The sequence below is a fragment of the Hydractinia symbiolongicarpus genome, chromosome 8 (assembly GCF_029227915.1).
Source record: "Hydractinia symbiolongicarpus strain clone_291-10 chromosome 8, HSymV2.1, whole genome shotgun sequence".
NCBI classification, from domain to species: domain Eukaryota; kingdom Metazoa; phylum Cnidaria; class Hydrozoa; order Anthoathecata; family Hydractiniidae; genus Hydractinia; species Hydractinia symbiolongicarpus.
Genome location: NC_079882.1, coordinates 19,142,114 through 19,159,735, shown reverse-complemented (window position 1 = coordinate 19,159,735; position 17,622 = coordinate 19,142,114). Strand labels below are relative to the sequence as shown.

The 17,622-nt window shown below is 30.8% G+C and overlaps 1 protein-coding gene across 3 annotated transcripts in view; it reads right to left on the bottom strand.

Moving 5' to 3' along the window:
* The window catches only part of LOC130655989 (rho guanine nucleotide exchange factor 3-like), a 29,665-nt gene continuing 12,043 nt past the window's right edge, over positions 1 to 17,622 (bottom strand). For all 3 annotated transcript variants that reach the window (XM_057458822.1, XM_057458821.1, XM_057458823.1), the window contains exons 6-21: positions 17,216 to 17,293; positions 17,031 to 17,141; positions 8,986 to 9,111; positions 7,738 to 7,812; positions 7,320 to 7,382; positions 5,557 to 5,653; positions 5,349 to 5,425; positions 4,998 to 5,105; positions 4,848 to 4,899; positions 4,574 to 4,632; positions 4,239 to 4,280; positions 4,052 to 4,108; positions 3,047 to 3,160; positions 2,553 to 2,642; positions 1,570 to 1,666; positions 1 to 835 (exon numbers count right to left, since the gene is read on the bottom strand). In XM_057458822.1, coding sequence (XP_057314805.1) covers positions 609 to 835; positions 1,570 to 1,666; positions 2,553 to 2,642; positions 3,047 to 3,160; positions 4,052 to 4,108; positions 4,239 to 4,280; positions 4,574 to 4,632; positions 4,848 to 4,899; positions 4,998 to 5,105; positions 5,349 to 5,425; positions 5,557 to 5,653; positions 7,320 to 7,382; positions 7,738 to 7,812; positions 8,986 to 9,111; positions 17,031 to 17,141; positions 17,216 to 17,293 — 1,473 coding nt within the window. In that variant the 3' untranslated portion in view covers positions 1 to 608. The remainder of the gene's footprint in view (positions 836 to 1,569; positions 1,667 to 2,552; positions 2,643 to 3,046; positions 3,161 to 4,051; positions 4,109 to 4,238; positions 4,281 to 4,573; positions 4,633 to 4,847; positions 4,900 to 4,997; positions 5,106 to 5,348; positions 5,426 to 5,556; positions 5,654 to 7,319; positions 7,383 to 7,737; positions 7,813 to 8,985; positions 9,112 to 17,030; positions 17,142 to 17,215; positions 17,294 to 17,622) is intronic.

Genomic DNA, 17,622 nt, shown 5'->3' with positions numbered 1-17,622 from the left:
TCAAAATTTTGTGTTCTAAAATTGTCTTGATATAAAAATATATAGAACATATTACACAAAAGTGGGTTTTAAAAATCGCAAATAACAATTTGATATTACCTAAAAAATGACTGATCTATGAATAATATATAAAAAAATGTTTTCGCGTCAAATACCCGGTATGATAAATAGAACTCTCTCAGCGTTTTTAAAGTCCACGATGACTTCAATCACAGCAGAACAATTTAAACAATATCAGTTTCACAAACCATAACAACTTGGGACATTTCCGATTTAAAACACAACAAGAAGAAAAATTATGTCATGACAAAAACATGTACGCGACACTAAAAAATTTGTGCTGCTTAAAAATGTTAAAATTTCTTGTGTAAATTTAGCTACGTGAATTCAGTTTTAACTATGTCTTTCGCTGCGACATATTTTCTTCATGCAATTATATATTTACTACCTTTCGGTTCGGTAATAGGGTTTTTACAGACGAGTAGTGGAGACTTCTTTTGGTTGCTCGATTATCCAGACACGAAACAACTCGTTTCAAAAGTATTCGAAAACACCAACACTTCTCCCCAGCTCTTCGCAGAAAGAACCTCTTGAGCTTTTAGTCATCTTTACGCGACATCAACAACAGCAACATTAAAGTGAGGCAAATCTTTCACATCCGCCGGCGGGGAGGTTTGGTCGACTTGTTCGTTTGAATCGCTGCTCCTCGACTGCTGCTCGATAACTGAGTGAAACGAATTTAACCACTGCTTTTTATCGTGCTGGTCGTGTGCTTGCAAAATGATAGATTTTCCTCTCGCCCAGTCCCTCGTGAAGACACGGAATGCGTGTTTCGCTAGAACGATAAAATAGCATTGTTATAAACTAATCATTAGGGTATAACGTGTAGACGTTTCTTAATCAAGTTTAAACAGATTGCGAAAACAAAATTTTTGCCATTTCGATGCACTTCGTTCATCAAATTAACATATTGAGAACAGCCCCTTTTGTTAATTTGTCATTTATTTTATTAATACCCAGCAATTGTAACCAATACCGAATACATAATCTTAAAGGTTGTTTTATGTTCCATTCGGCTCTATACCTTTGTGCTTTTATTATCACGTTTATATAGAAAAGTGCACTGTCTCGGTAAGCAAGATTTGAACTTTTTTTATGATTTTCATTTTATATGCAATTTCTTGCTTTTTGATTTTAGAGATCTTCAGAGAGATTCTTTGCCCGTCTTTGTGTGAAAAGCAGTTTATTAACAAACGAATTCTACGTTCCAATTAGACGAATATCAAAACGAAACTTCCTATCTTCTTAAAAGAAAAATTTTTCAATCAAAATTAATCCTTTAATCAGCTAATATTTACCATGTGTTTGTTCAATACAAAAACAAATATCTATGTTCTACTAATAGGATCAATGCTAATTTTCAATGAGTGTTATCATTAAGTCCAGCAAACAATTGTATTAGATGACTCCACACGAAATGTATGCGAAGCATTAATCACTTAATTAGCTATGTATTAAAAAACGTTAATCATTTTGTTCGTATATAATTAAAGAAATTTGATTTAATACCTCCGGGTCCTTTACTCAAGGTTGTACGGAACGAGCCACCCAAACGCACCTCGCCATCAGAGACGTCTGCAACAGCCATGTCACTGACCAGGATAGGCTAAAGATAGCACGAGTTTAAAATACTAGCAAATAGAATAATCCTGGTACGATAGCAAAAAGGAGGAACTATGTTTAACTACACGGTAAAAACTAAAAACCTTAAAAACTTGTTTTGGTTTTACTTGACAGAAAAAAAATCCAACCTTAAAAAAGTTAAAAAGATAAACGAGGCAACAGTAAAGCACACAAAAGAGACGGGGGATCCTATTCACCTCCTTATCGTGAATATCTAACTCTATTTCGGACAAACAATTTAGTCCCCTGCCGGGTTTTTTTCCTCCTTCTCTGTCCGATTTTTTTTATCCCTTGATGTTTAGAATACTGAGGGTCCACTGTAGTACTAAATTAGCTAGCTAGAATTCAGATAAGCGGTGTTGTTACCTCGCAAGGAAACGTAATTATATGTAACAGACTTAAGATTTATACCCCAAACGCATTATAGGTTTAAATTTAAACAAGATTGCGCTCCTTTATACAATAACATTGGGACGCATTACTGACCATTCAATGTATGTTAATAACGTTATTTTTATGTCAAAATACTTCGACGCATTATCAAACAAAGAAGTCGAGATACTGGCACGTAGACATTCAAGTCCATGGAATTCATTTGTTTCATCCGTTTTTTAAAAGATTAATATGTACTAGAATCAATTAGAAAAAAAGGTTCCTTTCTTGTCAAATCAGGAAAAGCAACGGGGAAATATTCCATGAAGGGAATTTAAACATCTGACTGTGTTGTCATTAGAAACAAACGCTTCACAATAAAAACTTTTATTAGCGATATCTTGTCTATTTACTCAAAATGACGAACACGGCGCATACGTCAACGCGAAAGAATGAGTCAAATTAAACAACACGCCGTCTCCAGGTTGGTGGTTTACCTGGGAAAACACGTGATATACTTTTGTTCCGCTTCTGGTTGCTAACCTGGTGCAAACAAAGATGGTGTCGAATAAAAATGCTTCCAATTTCTAAACAGATACATAGAAATGGTAAACTTTACGAAATGTGATAAGTAAACATATAAATTAAAAAATAAACAAATAAAACAACTGAAAAATGTCACAAACAAATTTAAAAAGTGGAGATAAAAGAGAAACGTCGTATGACGTCACATAGTTGTCGTGGCTGTACAGAAAGTTGACAGTTGATGATGGAACGATAAAAGGAGTTGAGTTGTGGTGACACACACCACTTAAGCGGTTAAACAACAGACAAGTAGAAAATTAATAGTCATTCAATGAGGTCAATTTTATTAACTCGTAAAAAACAAATTTCCTGTCTGGGAAAGGAGAAAGGAAAAAAGATGCACAAATATCTGCAAATGAATTATTAATTACAAAAGGACTACAACAAATAAATGACTTTTACTAACACTTCCACTTTTGTTTCGTAAACAGCCGTGACATATTAGAATTTCCGCGTCGTCTAACGCCTGCTTATATTCACCCTCGTCCATAATGTACAGCCTCTCCTTGTAAAACGCGCACTAAAATAGAATGAAGACTATATATAGAATAAAGTAAGAAAAAAAAAACATTAAAAAGTTTTTTCTTTTAGATCTTATCATTTTTCAATCAGTTTCTTTATCATTTTTGGATTGTGAAGTGGCTATCAGTGTGACAGCTGTTATACTATATAATATTCTGCCACCTCTTTGAACCTGACTTCTCACATGTTCTCTTTTTATTTTTTTTATTAAGCCTACACAATAACGTTAACATTTGATGAGGTCACGACTATATAATTATTTTTGTCACCAGAACGTCGAGATGAAAACATCAAAACGAAATTAAACAGACAAGTAGTACATGTCTATATCAATAATTCAATCGCCATAAATCCGTTGAAATCAATTTATTATGAGCAAATGAAAGGATGTCATGGAAAGATGGTTGAATCATTAGTGTACCTCAGAATATAGGTATCTGCGAAATTGACAAATAAATTATTAGTAAAATAGCTAAAACCCGCCTCATATAGATTAGGAATAACAAACAGGCTTTCATATAAACAACTCTTCCATACTCTAAGCTAGCAATTCTTAAGCAACATCTCCAGCCTTAGTTTCCAAAATTTTGCAATCCAAAAACTTCTGAAATGAGTTTTGACATTCATATTTAAAACATTCACAAAGAAACAAGTGTTAAACTGTGTCAAAAAAGTTCAGCTTATAAAAGCGCGTAACATTTTTACAGGTGAAAATTTGTGCTCGACGTAAAACACTTATTAAATCAATCACGACGGAATAGAATTAACACATTCCATTTGAAATTCAATTCGATTAGACGTTTCATTTCTTTACCACAATGAAATACGCAACGCTAGGTAACGAAAATAGACAATGACGCTTCGCTTGGATAAACATGTTCCGTCATACCTTCGATATTCCTGCTTCTCTGTCCGCTTCTTTTATCAGCGTTTCCAGCTGCTTAGTCTAAATAAAAAATAAATAAAAAATATGCTAATATTGTATTTCTTGTCTTGTCCTATTTCCTTTAAAAAGAGTCTGGTATCTATAGAAAATTGTGATATCTGCATTATAAAAATAAAAACCAATTACTCACCGTTCGATATAGTATTGGTCTATCGGGGTGATCTTTAGCAGTCTAAATAATGTAGTATATATCGTAAAACACACACTATCGAAATTTATGTTATTATACATAATATATAATAATAACATTTACAAGTTTATTTTAAAACAGTTTTCCGAATTGTAGAAGGCAAACATGGCATCACAATAAGTTCCAGCAAAACTACTGTACCAATGCTGCATATTTAAAGAAAGTCAACAACTTAGGCAAGAAAATGCATAACAAAATTTTCGTTACCCCCGCAAAAAATTCGTCACTTTTGTGCGGCATTTTTGCCTATCAGGTACATTAATGCAGATACTTACGTATTTATGTATGCTTGACATTAATAACGGATACTTGACAAGTCGCCCTCTTGGAGAATCTAGATAAAGCATTTTAAGAATTAAAGCCACTTAACACCTCCATACAAGTAAAAGAATTCTTACATCTTTTAAATCCTTTTTACAGATTTTAAAATAAACATGTTCTTGTAAACAGATGAAAACGAAGGAATGGTCCAACAAAAGGGCTCCTGGTTCATTGGTTTGTTTCCGGCCTTGGGGTGGGGCACACTGATAATATAAAAAAGAAACTGACCTAGAAATGACCATAGATCAAGTTTTCGACTAAATGGTGATTCCAGGCATCTCTAAAAAAGAATAGATTTATCTGCTTAAACAAAAGATAAAAACAAAAAGATAAAATGAAATAAACAGAACAAAGAAGTTCATTTTTTGTGGACGTTACCTGAAGGAAGTCCGAAAACTGTTTGTTATCTTTTACTTTTTGGAACAATATATCTTTTGTCTGCAACTGGTTCGCACAATATGGAATGTATGGACGTAAAGTGGGTATCTAGAACATTAAAAAAATGATGCTTGAAATTGAGTGGGATGATAACATATAACAAAAATGGATACTGGATTCGAGCTATAATGCAATATCATTATAAAATCAGGTATTCGCATTGAAATCTAAATTTGTGCGTTATGAAAAACTAAAACGACCACTGTAGCCTTTTCTAGCGTGTGTCTTTTTGTTAAAGTCCGCCTTTGAAAGTAAGCAGTTTGGTAAAAAAGAGGCAAAAATTCGTCTTACCCAATCTGTTAAAATTTTCCCAACATGTTCAATACTTCCATTTTCACTTCTTGCTTCTTCCAAACGCTTGACTAAATCTGTAGTGTAGAAACAAACAAAAAAAAAGATTTGAACTACGAAAATTTGTTCTGCTTACTGAAATTTGTTTTGCTAACTGAAAGTAAAGATAACAGGTGTAGAGTTTGTTTTTGCACTTAGACAATCTTACCTTCGTGTAATGGTAGCAAGGCTTGAATGCTTCCAAATATACTTGCTAGGTCTTCTTCACTTAGCAGTTTTAATTTTGATGCTGGATTAAAATATACCTAAAAAAAGTTTCCTCAAAAAATTAATTTTTAAAGGGAAAAAATGTGAAAATGTATAGAGGTGCATGATTTTGGCGACTACACCTCCCCTAGGTCAAATTTCCATTGCTGTTTCATGTCATACATTCCAATTTTATGCTAATTGAATGTTGCACATAATTTTGCTTAAGGAGTTGTTTAAATTTAGTTGTGTTATCAGTGATCCAGGAACTATCATAATAAAATTAGAGAACGTTCAGGCTCAGATGTTAATAATAAAAAAGCAGTTGAGTTCCTTAGAAGAAATTAATCAAGAAATAAGTGTATAGAGAAATTTTTTATTTTTTGTATGCATGTTTTTGTATGCAGAAAGCACAATTATTATGTCTAGATTCCATATCCTGAACTGATAAATTTTCAAAAACTAAGGACGAGAGCGTTGCTTCACAATTGCTTTAAATTTCAGTTCAATTTAAGTTTTTATTTGAAGTGTGTGATTAAAGTAATTTTTTTTACAATATAAACTGTGCTTGTTTTTACAAGCATGGTGAAGATTGTGAATATAAAGTGCAAAAGTTTCAGAAAATAAGATTTGTGAAAAGAGTGTTGGAATTATACTTATGGCTTCACACCCATTTCAAAGTTCGCAGTTACAAAATTTACTTAATTCATAAACCCATTCAGGGAATATGCATGAACAGATCACATAATCCCATACTGCACCTATCAGATTTTCTAACAAAAAATGTCCTTCCTAATTTTCTTAGATTTTTACCATTAATGATTTTATATTAATTCTAAAGAAATCAAAGATTTTTTTAGTTTAGCTTGGCAGTTAGATGAAACTCATTGGGTACTCCAGGAGCCCAATGTAAATGGCTGTTGATTGCAGCTACTGTTGTACAGAAGCGTTTTATATTGTGCTAGTATATTTAAAAAACAACCTGTGTTTTGTTTCGGTATGAAAATGGGTCACTACACAATTTTGACAGTTGTTTTACTGAATTTGTATATTTAGCCAATCACGAAGACCTCTTTCATATAATAACCAATCACGAAGACCTCTTTCTTATAATAACCAATCAGCATAGCAACTTCAAGATTTGTTTTAAAACAATCCATCTATTAAAAAGACATTTTCAAAGTTGTTGAGTTGGTTGAAATCGTTTAGACATGGACCCTTTATTTTTTTTACATCTAAAAGCTGAGTATTTTTAAAATGTATAATAATTTTTTATAGCCTTTTAAATATTTTTTATATATAAGTATAAATTTTGACTAACCATAATTTTATGATTTTGGCTACAAAAGTACATCATAAACTGTGATTTTTTGTACACTGCAATAAATTTTGCATACAATTAATTTTTGAAACTTTTGTAACAATTTATTTGCAAGACAAAAAAATTGGGTGACTGAGCAATGAGGCAATGTTGGGTTTTCTGAAGTTAGATGTGGTGTAAAGACTTTCATTAAAATTTATTTTGCAAAAGGGAAAAATGTTAAAAGAGTATTTAGCTAGAACAGGTTATGGAGGAAAGTTCTTTTTCGAATAACAATTTAACAGTAGCAATAACATATACGCATATTGTAACGCAATAAGCACTCCACCTAGATTTCTGTCACAATACCTTTCACTGGCAAAATGTTAAAAACCCAGAGATTCAAAAAATTAGAAATGCTATACCTCATGCAGTAGTTTTAAATCTTCCACTAGATCAGTTTCTCCACAATATAACTCATAAATAGCCTAAATGAAGACATATTTTTATAGTAAAATAAAAGCATTTAAAATAGCCAATCAGAACACAATAATCCTTTCCATAATTAGAATAGTTTAAATATAGGAAAAGTAAAATAACATTTTCGCAAGAATTTATTTTTCTTGACTTTTCCTTTTCTTGACTTTCTTTTAATTTCATTTTTTTAGTATACAGAGACACAAAAAGGAAAATTTTTACTATACACCGCCAATCAATTAACTGCATTACTTTTTCTGTAAGTATACATAAGAAATAAGACAGCACAGAAATGTGAGTAGATCATAACAGAAATTTGAAATATCTGATTGCAAATTTTATTTCAATTTCAATAAAATATCCTACCTCTTGTCGCTTAATTTGTTGCGGTGTCCATTCACTATCTTCAGAATCTATGGATGCAACAGATTCCACCCATAGCTAAAATACATAAGTATAAAGAAAACCTCACTGATTGTTTTAAGACTTCCGAAGATTTTAATGTTCATAACATAATCAGTATTGGACAAAAAAACATTTGTTTTGCAAATACATACTGTGAAACCAGAAAATTAACAATGAAATTGTGTTTTTCCTCACTTCAGTCATTTTTCCTTCAAAATGGCTTTTTGTTGAAACGTATCTCAGATTTACTCCAATTTTGATGTCATTACGTTGCTATTTATATGAAAGGGTTTTTGCAGTCGATATGCCCTCGTTTGTGTTTCCAGCGACTTAATTTTGGATGGAGCAACAAACATCAGAAATGGAAACTTTATTAATGTTGTTGATATATAAAGGACATCCTAATGATATCCCTATTAAAAATTTGATCATTTGGTCACCAACAAGTAATGACGTCAAAATTACTTGGATTCTGACACTTTATGCCCAAGCTCTAGTTAAGATGGCAATAAGATTTGCTTGGAAGTAGCTTGTTTGACTTTGTTTATTTAAATCTTAGTACTCTCTTATAGATGGAAATCAGGCAAAAAACTGATATTTTTTCTTAAATACTAATGTTATATGAGTGAAGAGATTAAGTTGTTTTAAAGTGTTTTTATAAAGCTATATTTCATAAAAGATGCATTAAGAATGGTTGTTTACTAATTGAATATACTAGTATTGTTTTAGACATCACCACACTATCTTTGCCCATTTTTGCACAGTATCCCATTCTTACTATCTGTTGCTAAATTCCACATTATCAGGTCATTTTCAATACCATAGCATAATTTGACTCAGCTGTGTTTAAAGTCTTATTGGCTACACTTTGCATTCATGAAATTTAGATAAAATTTCAAGGCTTTTCAAGTCATAACTTACTAGGACAATTTTATGTTTTCCCAAGGTCATTATTTAAATAAAATTTTAATTGAAATTGTTAAGGCTGTAAAGATTATAAATGACCAGTATAAATGACAAAGATAGATCATAACAAAAAAGAAGATTTTTTTCGAGCATCGTTTTTAATTATTAACTAGACTTTAATGGACAAAGAATTCCAAGGATTTTTGAGGTGTAACTATTTACTACCCATTGTGGAAAATGTTTTCAAGCCACGTGCAGATTTAGTTAGATATGGAAATCAACACAAATCTATTTTTATTTTACCTTTGAGCCTCTCCGTCTTGTTGGTGTTGGTTGTTGAAGTTGTTGCTTGTACTTTTTACTTGATGAGCGTGACAATGAATTTGCCGGAGATGAGGAGTGCTTTGATAGACGCACGCTAGATGAACGCTAAAGCAAAAGACATGATTATTTTTATAACATAGGAGTATAAAAATTCATAATTTTTTTAAATTAACTTATATAAAGATTATTGTCGTAGATTGAACTTCAAAGAAGAATTTAAAGGACTCTTAAAATAGAGGGGTTAAAAGTAAGGAGATTGAGGAGGAGACTTTTTGTTGTGACTGAAGCAATCCATGTCAAAAATTACGGATAATTAAGAGAAAAAAATTTTAAAACAGAATTAATTGTTGTTGCAATGGTATAAAAGCTGTCTGGACAAAAATAAGGATGGATTCTTTGAAATAAAAATGGATATAAAGTCAACAAGGAAGTATCATAGGACTTTTTATTTAGTACTGAATCCATAAACTCCTTCGCACAAAACTAAATAACGATAGAACAGTCAATATTAGGGAAAACTTAAGAAAGGAAAGCTATATTTCCAATATTTCTTAAGGATTTTTTAAGAAGATTTTTTTTATTGTGGTTTAAAAAACTTTGAGGAATAGTCAACCTGCTTTTCTCTGTTATTTAACCAACAATATTTTTAAGGCTTTGTTGCCTTCTTTTAAGGCAAAATAAATAATTTCGTATAAAAATCCTCTCATTCTGCTTTTCCCACTTTAGGATGTTATTTTTTTTGTACTGTATAAACAGTTACACTTCAGCTTGATTATTGTTACATCTACGAAGAAACTTACTTCAAACATTGCTAACCAAATCTTAGTTCTTCATTCTTGTTTCTGTAATACCACACTTTTAGTTTCACAGTTAGTCCTTATCTACACAACTTTAAATGAAAAATAAGGTATTTCCTCATACTAAGTTCTAGCCACTCTCCATTACTATGTTTCAGAAAGATTAGATAACCATTTAGACAAAACAGAAATGTTATAATCCTCCAAAATGCTCCTGTACAACAGTTATAAAACAAACAAGCCTGTACAGAAACAGATTATTGTAATAAGAGCAGGCATTAAAGGTTTTTTTATCATGAGAACTTCTGCACAACACAAGATGTCCAGATTTGTAAAAACAATAAACAAATAAAATCAACATAACTGTGCTTGTAAGGATTATTAGCTAATTTAACAACTAAACCAAAACATTTTTCACATCCAAAACAATCACAAAAGAACGGTACACGTAAGAAAAGCAAAAGCAAAAAAACAAACAATAATAACAATGAAATGTGAGTGACCATTGATGTAATGGCCGCAGGTGTATCTCATGAAAACTAAACAATATTAAATCAGGGCCAAAAAGATTAAGATGGCTTTCATCATTTATGGCAGTATGTTGTATGTTAATATTATTAGGATGTCTTTCATCATTCATATCTTGTATGTTAACATTATAAAGACCTAAGAAGAGTTAGAACTGAACACTTGTGCAAAGGTAACTACAATCAAAGAGTCTTTAATCCAAAAAATCTTTTTTGGTTGTTTACTGAAAGAAGGTAGGTAAAAATAATGGAAACTGACATTGAAAATAAACACCATAATCACAGCTATCAAAGAGAAAATCCCAATACATTCCCCTATTTATTTGATGAAAAAGTCCTAACGAACATTAGTTGCATGCTCAACCCTGAATAAATTTGCTATGTTACCCTTCTCACATACAGAGCAAATTCTAGATGATGAAGGTCCTAGGATGCTGATGTCAGCAACAGGGATCACTTGACAACACCTTGCTTATAGTTACACGATCTGATGGCGAGAGTTAAATTTTTTAAGTAGCGGAATGGTGTGAACAAACAATGAGGCAGGAAGAAGAGGATAAAAATCGAAAAAGTTTTATTTAGTCAACAATTGCACAAGAAACAGAGATGCAATGCATTATCATAAATTGCTTACTCCAAAGTTTCGATATATCTTGTCAGGTAAAATGTTTTATGGACAAGTTAGCCTTTTATTTTGTCCTATAAATAATTTTTGTGAACATTGCCCAGGGAAAAACAGCTGTGTCATTCTATATAATTACGTATATTATCTTTAAGTTTACTTCTATTAAAGAGAAATTTTGCTGGTCATGAAGAAATCTAGTAGATGGTTATTCAGTTTCATAGTCACCAGATACAGACATCGCTAAAATATTTAGGACCTTGAAACAATTGAACTGATGACATTATAGAATACAACTTTAGTTCTACAGTGAATGACTAGTTCTTCTTATACTGATCATCTACCTAGTGGAACAAGCAACTACATTTTATGGCTTGTTAAATGCAATTCTTTTAAAAGACACTTGCCACACTACTCTATAACTAGCAGCAAATCACTTGACATAGTAAATATAATTGAAAAGACGTGTCCTTAGCATTGTGTTACATTTTTTGAGTACAAACATACAAAACTTATCACTATTGTGCAAGAAAGAAGAAAAACTTGTTGCATACAACATCTCTTTTACGGCTCTTATTAAGCGCTCCACAGAGTGTTCAATGCCGGATCACACCTTTACTTGTGGCTTAACCCGGCGTTTCGACGCCGGGTTTCCCGGCTAGTTCTTTAATAAAAATAGCACTATATGCTTGATCTTTATTATCTAAAAAATAATGCATATTGTTTTTAAATTATTGTTTAATGACACTAAAAAACATCTAAAATTGTGTCTTTTTTTAAAATTGATCAAAAGGAGTTGCTTGTTATAAACAGATTTATGTATACAACAACTAACTCCCAGTAACATTTACACTTTTATGGTCCCAGCGTGTAAAGAGTGTAAAGATACAAGGTCAAACGTACCAGAAAGTTTTGTGGAATAACAATATCATGATTATTGCAGAAGGAAAGTTTTGTTCCATAACATTAAAGTTGCTGAAAAAATGTATTGATGGGTAAAACTAACATAATTGGAACCGAACTATGCAAAGACCATAAAAACTATAATTCGTATATATAAAAAATAAAATATTAATTTAAAGAAAAATGTCATGGATTCACAATTATTTAAATAATTAAGCAGTGAGAACAAACCAAGTTACCAGTTGTAACGGTTAAAATAAGAGTCATAAATATATTGTTTAAAATATTTATAGCTTTCACCATTAACAAATATGAGTCAAAATATCAAATAAATTGACCGGTCAACACGAAAGAGTATCAAAACTGAAAAAACACAAATCTTTCTTTAGTGTTCAGTAAATAAAAGAATACACAGCCTTAATTTAAGTCAAAAAAGTGAACATTCTGGCTTGTTGGTTCATTACTAATTATAAATTATAAATATTTAAATGCATTAAGAAAATAACCATATATTCTGTTTTCGTCAAATATTAGATATATTTTTTTATAACACAATATATATTTCTTTAAAATCTGTTTTGTGTTTAACAACCTATAATAATATAGTTTTTCTACACTTCACCGAGGTTTTTATTATCACTTCACATCATCAATTAAGGTAAGATCCTAAAAGAGTTGGGAAGTATCCTTATAATACAGTAAAGTAGAAACTTAAGTATGTTTAATAAAAGTGTTTTTTTTACTGTTTGTGTTCTTTCACTACATGCTTTATAGACAAACATGCTTTAAAGCTAATTAAAGAAAAATCCGAACTAATATTTTATAAGCTCTTCATTGTCTTTATTTACTTTTTTCATAATCAGAAAATATATGAACTAAACAACTTTCTTTTATTCAACATGTGAAGATAAATATTAGAATTGCTCGAGTGTTTTCGTTTTTAATGACAATTTAAATAGATTGTACATAACACATACAAAAAAAATTTTACATCTGCCCAGCATAAATTTCAATGAAGAGACACGAAGTTTTTTATTTCTCTTTCTTTCACATTAAATACAAAGATACAGAAAGAGTTTACCACTAGAAACCTGATGCTCTTTTCTAGGAAAACAGAAACAAAAATTAAAGCCAAAAAAGCTACTTTAATTTTGAGAACTTGGAAACAACATCAAGTGCTGGAAAATATTATGTGACATGTCATGATATTTTTTTATTCTTCCTCTAACCACTTTAATCTCATATCAAACTTCTTCTCCATAAAAAAGACATTGACAAATCAAAGCTCAACAAAGAAATAAACCCTCGTCTTCTACACAATGATGAAACATCAAAACCGTACAAGAAATATCAATTAAAATATCATTAACAATCAATTCTATTACATTGACATTAATTAAGGAGCCCATAAAAGCCCACATGTTTATTGACAGTAAAATATTTCAAACAAAAGAAACTTAACCAACACCATTAAAAGTATAACTTCATGAAAAACATTACATTAGAGAAATAGATAAACTAAGAGGAGTTGATATCATTCCATGTAATATTTATGCTTACACCTTTTAACAACTTGCTCAATATAGCCACAGCTGGAAGAGACAATCAATTACCGTAATTAAACTTTAATCAACTCTTTCCTTTTTATAATAACCAGAAATTCAAGATGGTGTGGGAAATACAAACTGGTGAGGGAAATACAAACAAACCAGTGCAAACTTAAAAAAAAAGAATTGTAACATATTTTTGGTTTGTTCCACAAGCTTTTATTAGAAATTGGACATTATATATGTTTTTTAATTCCAATTTTCATAACTCAGGACTTAAAACAGTTAGGCTTTTTATTTAAAAAATCTATTTGTTATTAGCAGTAAGGAAGATGTTATTCATGGTAATTCAGCAAGGAATACTCTGTGAGCCCCTATAGACACTAGTAAAAGTCCTGTAAAGGGGCATACCCAGTATAATTAAGCTACTATTCACATTATAAATAGTGTGAAATCATAGAAGTAAACTAGAAAACCAGGTAGGGTGTCAAATCTACAAAGCAGAAACAGTCTAATCTTAGTCACTATTATAACTTAGTCAAAATTTTTACCCACACCTTTTCACTGTATCACTAGAGGCTATCTCATGTAGAGGCTATCCCATGTAATTTAATGATAAAAGAATATATTTTTGAACAAACACAGAACGTATTGCCACAGCATTTAAGTGCTTAAAGCAATTTGTTAAAAGCAAAGAATTAAAAATTAGGCATTCAATTAAAGCATTACAATGAACAAGCTGCAGATGATCAACAAAATTGAAAGTGTTAAAAAACACAATTAATGTACTACTTATTGTGCAAGTAAATGGTCAAAGCATTCTTGATTGTAATGTAAATGCCACAATCTGCTTCTTAACATAGCTATGCCTACATATAAAAAATATTCTGCTTAGAAGTCATTTAAAGAGAGATGATTCTGGTGTCTTAAAATATGGCTGTTTGCACTGTTGCACATCAAATATTTATCTTGATATGGGCTCTTATCATAATAAGATCATGAAAATTGTTGATCACAAGTAGTATTACGAAATAATTGGCACTAAAATTTCAAATTCTAGACATTTACGTTTCTATTCTGGCAAGTCCAACATAAAAAAAACGAAAAAGAGAAACTTTTTTATAGATCAATAGGATTAAAAGCCTCAAGTATTTGTGTTCTATATTTGAATTTAACACTTTCATATTTACTGTTTGGAGGTGTACGTCCTGCCTTACTATTTTCAATAATCATTAAATGCATTGAAAAGCTTATCAGGATTGTCATACTAAAAACCTTTAATATTGCAATTAATTAATTATGAAAATCTTTAGGTTGTTTAAGACTACCTTGGTAACAACAAATTCAACAGATACACAAAAATATAGTAACCATGGCTATAGTACGAGATTGTAGAATTGCATACAGCTTTATTTAAATATTTCTTTTTTTAGATTTATCAAACAGCACCAGCACTCAGCAAATCAAAACAAAAAATGTATAAGAAACATTATTGCTAAAGTGTAAAAAGAAAACAAAAAACATTTATGAGATTAGAAAAATGTTTCATGAGCGCATTTTAAAACATTTCTGCAACATGCAAAATAAAATTAAAAAGAAATACAATGCTAATTTCTGCATTTAAAGACAATTGACAAATTCCATAGGAAATTTTTAATTTTATTCACATCGACGCATTGCTGAGGACCTTTTTTCCACAATATGAACAAATTGCTCAGTTTCTTGCCTTATTATTATTTCCTGCTGTTTAATTCAAACCTTGTCTCACTTGTTCAAATTGGCATATGTGCGTGCACATTCATTATGAGAAATACTCCTTTCTATCCACATGGTTCACTGTACTGCAATATACACAATAGATCATTTGACCGTTCATAAACAAGATAATATAAACATCAAGAAGATACGCAATAAAAATTTATTCACAAAAATCACTTCGTTCATCCAAGGGCTTTTATAATTCACCTAGTATCAAAGAAAAAAAGACTGCCAGGAATAACAGATAAACTCTTATTGTTCTATTTGTCCTTTTTAGGTAAACATGGTTAACTTCTGCAAATCTTGAAACACTGAAAAGTGAAATGAGTCTCATTAAAGTGCAATTTAAAAAAATCATATTTTTAGCACTTGCAATTTCTTCAAACTTATTATTACAGCATTATATACAAAAAAAGTTAAAAATATGTATACAAGGTGTACATTTTCCCATCACAGTAATGTCATATCTTTCAACTGCTCAACAAACTGACTAAGCAACAAAAACTTTAAAATCACTCTATGTATAAATGTTAAGCCTAGAGATTAAAAAAACTTCAATGGGTAACACCAACATGATACTGGTAAAATGAATTTAAAGCTCAACACACTGTTTCTTTTTTGTACTGTTATCACCTTGAACATAAATCTTTGAAAACACCTCCTTCTATTTAGCACATTAGGAAAAAAAACAGCTAGAGAATAAAACACAACAAGTACAAATAAGAATTCCTCCCTTGAACTTATTCAAATATTTTAGCTATGAATAGTAATTTATGAAAAAGAAAAACAAAAGTCTCTCAGGAACCTTCACACAGAGTGCTAGCAGTTTCAAAAGAAAAGAACACTTAGTCTAATGTTAAACTGACATAATTAAATAATTAAGGCTTTACATTGTCTAGTTAAGAAGTAATGAAATTTAAACATGCTGTTTTTAATTGATTGTAGTGGATAATCACTAGCTTTATATTTACAATACAATATTAATCCCATGTGATACAGGAAAGGATATCAACTAAGCAGCAGATCTACGGATAATTGTTATTAAAAACATACCTAAACCTCCTTAAGTTACCTTACATAATAATACTTTAATGCATATACCTGTGTGTAACAAGCAAAGGTGATGTTGTATGTCTTATTTGGTAATGTTTTCTTCATAATTTTGAAATTAAAACAATAGATTAATGTTAAAAGAGTCAACAAAATTTCCGATGCAATGACATCAACATTTCACATAGAGCTTTAAATTCAAATAACTTGACAACGCTTTAGAAAAACTGACATATTTTTCAGGAGGAGCAAACATGGTCCATCTGGTATCAAACTGTTTCCCAATACACAACATGGGAAATAAAAAACAGTTCAAAAATAATTAGCAAAGCTTTTCAGCTTTGCTAATTATTTTCAGAAAATATAGTGCGTTTGACTAAAGGCTAAAGACCGGCCGAAATACAAACAATTTTTTTGGAAAATTTGTATATGAGTTACCTCTGCTGTATAGACCTTGAGGTGCAGATTGAAATAATGCACTTTTGGCAAACTGTTGCAAAGATATTGGGATTTAAAATTTTGGGTTAACCCAACTTTAGAGAAATTGGTCACATTTTGGTCCCCGTTATCCAGAAGATGACATCAGTTATATTCAGCTGTTTCCAAGTTACGAGGCCTCAAACTTTAAGTGCACTGCAACGGCTTCCTTAATTTAAATGAAGCTATTGACAGTAAATTCATGTTATTGATATTGTGATGTGTACTTTTGTCAATTAACATTTGAAACATTTTCCGCAACTTTCAAGAAAAATGAACACATCCACTATGCCTGGCACAGACACAGTGTATTATAATATTAGTTCAATGCCACAAGATTTACCTGTACAGAAACATCTTCCATGCTTTTCTTTTTGAAAGACTTTCTTGGTGATAGCCCTTTTGCAAATTGCACCATTTTTGATGTGAATTTTCTTTTAGCTGGTTCCACAAACTGAAAAGAAAAATAAAAGAATTAAAGGTAATGCTGAAGTTAAAGAAAAAGAAGCATGAAGAATCACATAATACCTTATGATCATTGAATCGAATTGTTTCAGTCGATATCTTCTCAGTACTACACGACTTTATCCTTTTCAAAGGTGTAGGCTGAAAAATATAGTAAAATTCTGTTATTGTAAACAAAATTTAATCTTGTCAAGACAAACAATTACTATGCAAAAAATAATGACGAAAGCAAATCTTGTTCAAAAGTATAAAACTATATCTTTTACATATCTAGCACTTTTGAAGACACTAGTTCTATATTTTTTGAAAACTACAGAAATTACTTCTATTTAAAATCAGCTTTAAAGTCATATGTCAACCTTTTTAAGTGTTTATCACAGGGTGACCACTAATAAAATGAGAAAAAAAGTAAGGATATTAAGGAGAATTAAGGAGACAAATTGACATTTTTTAAGGATATTTTGCTGTGA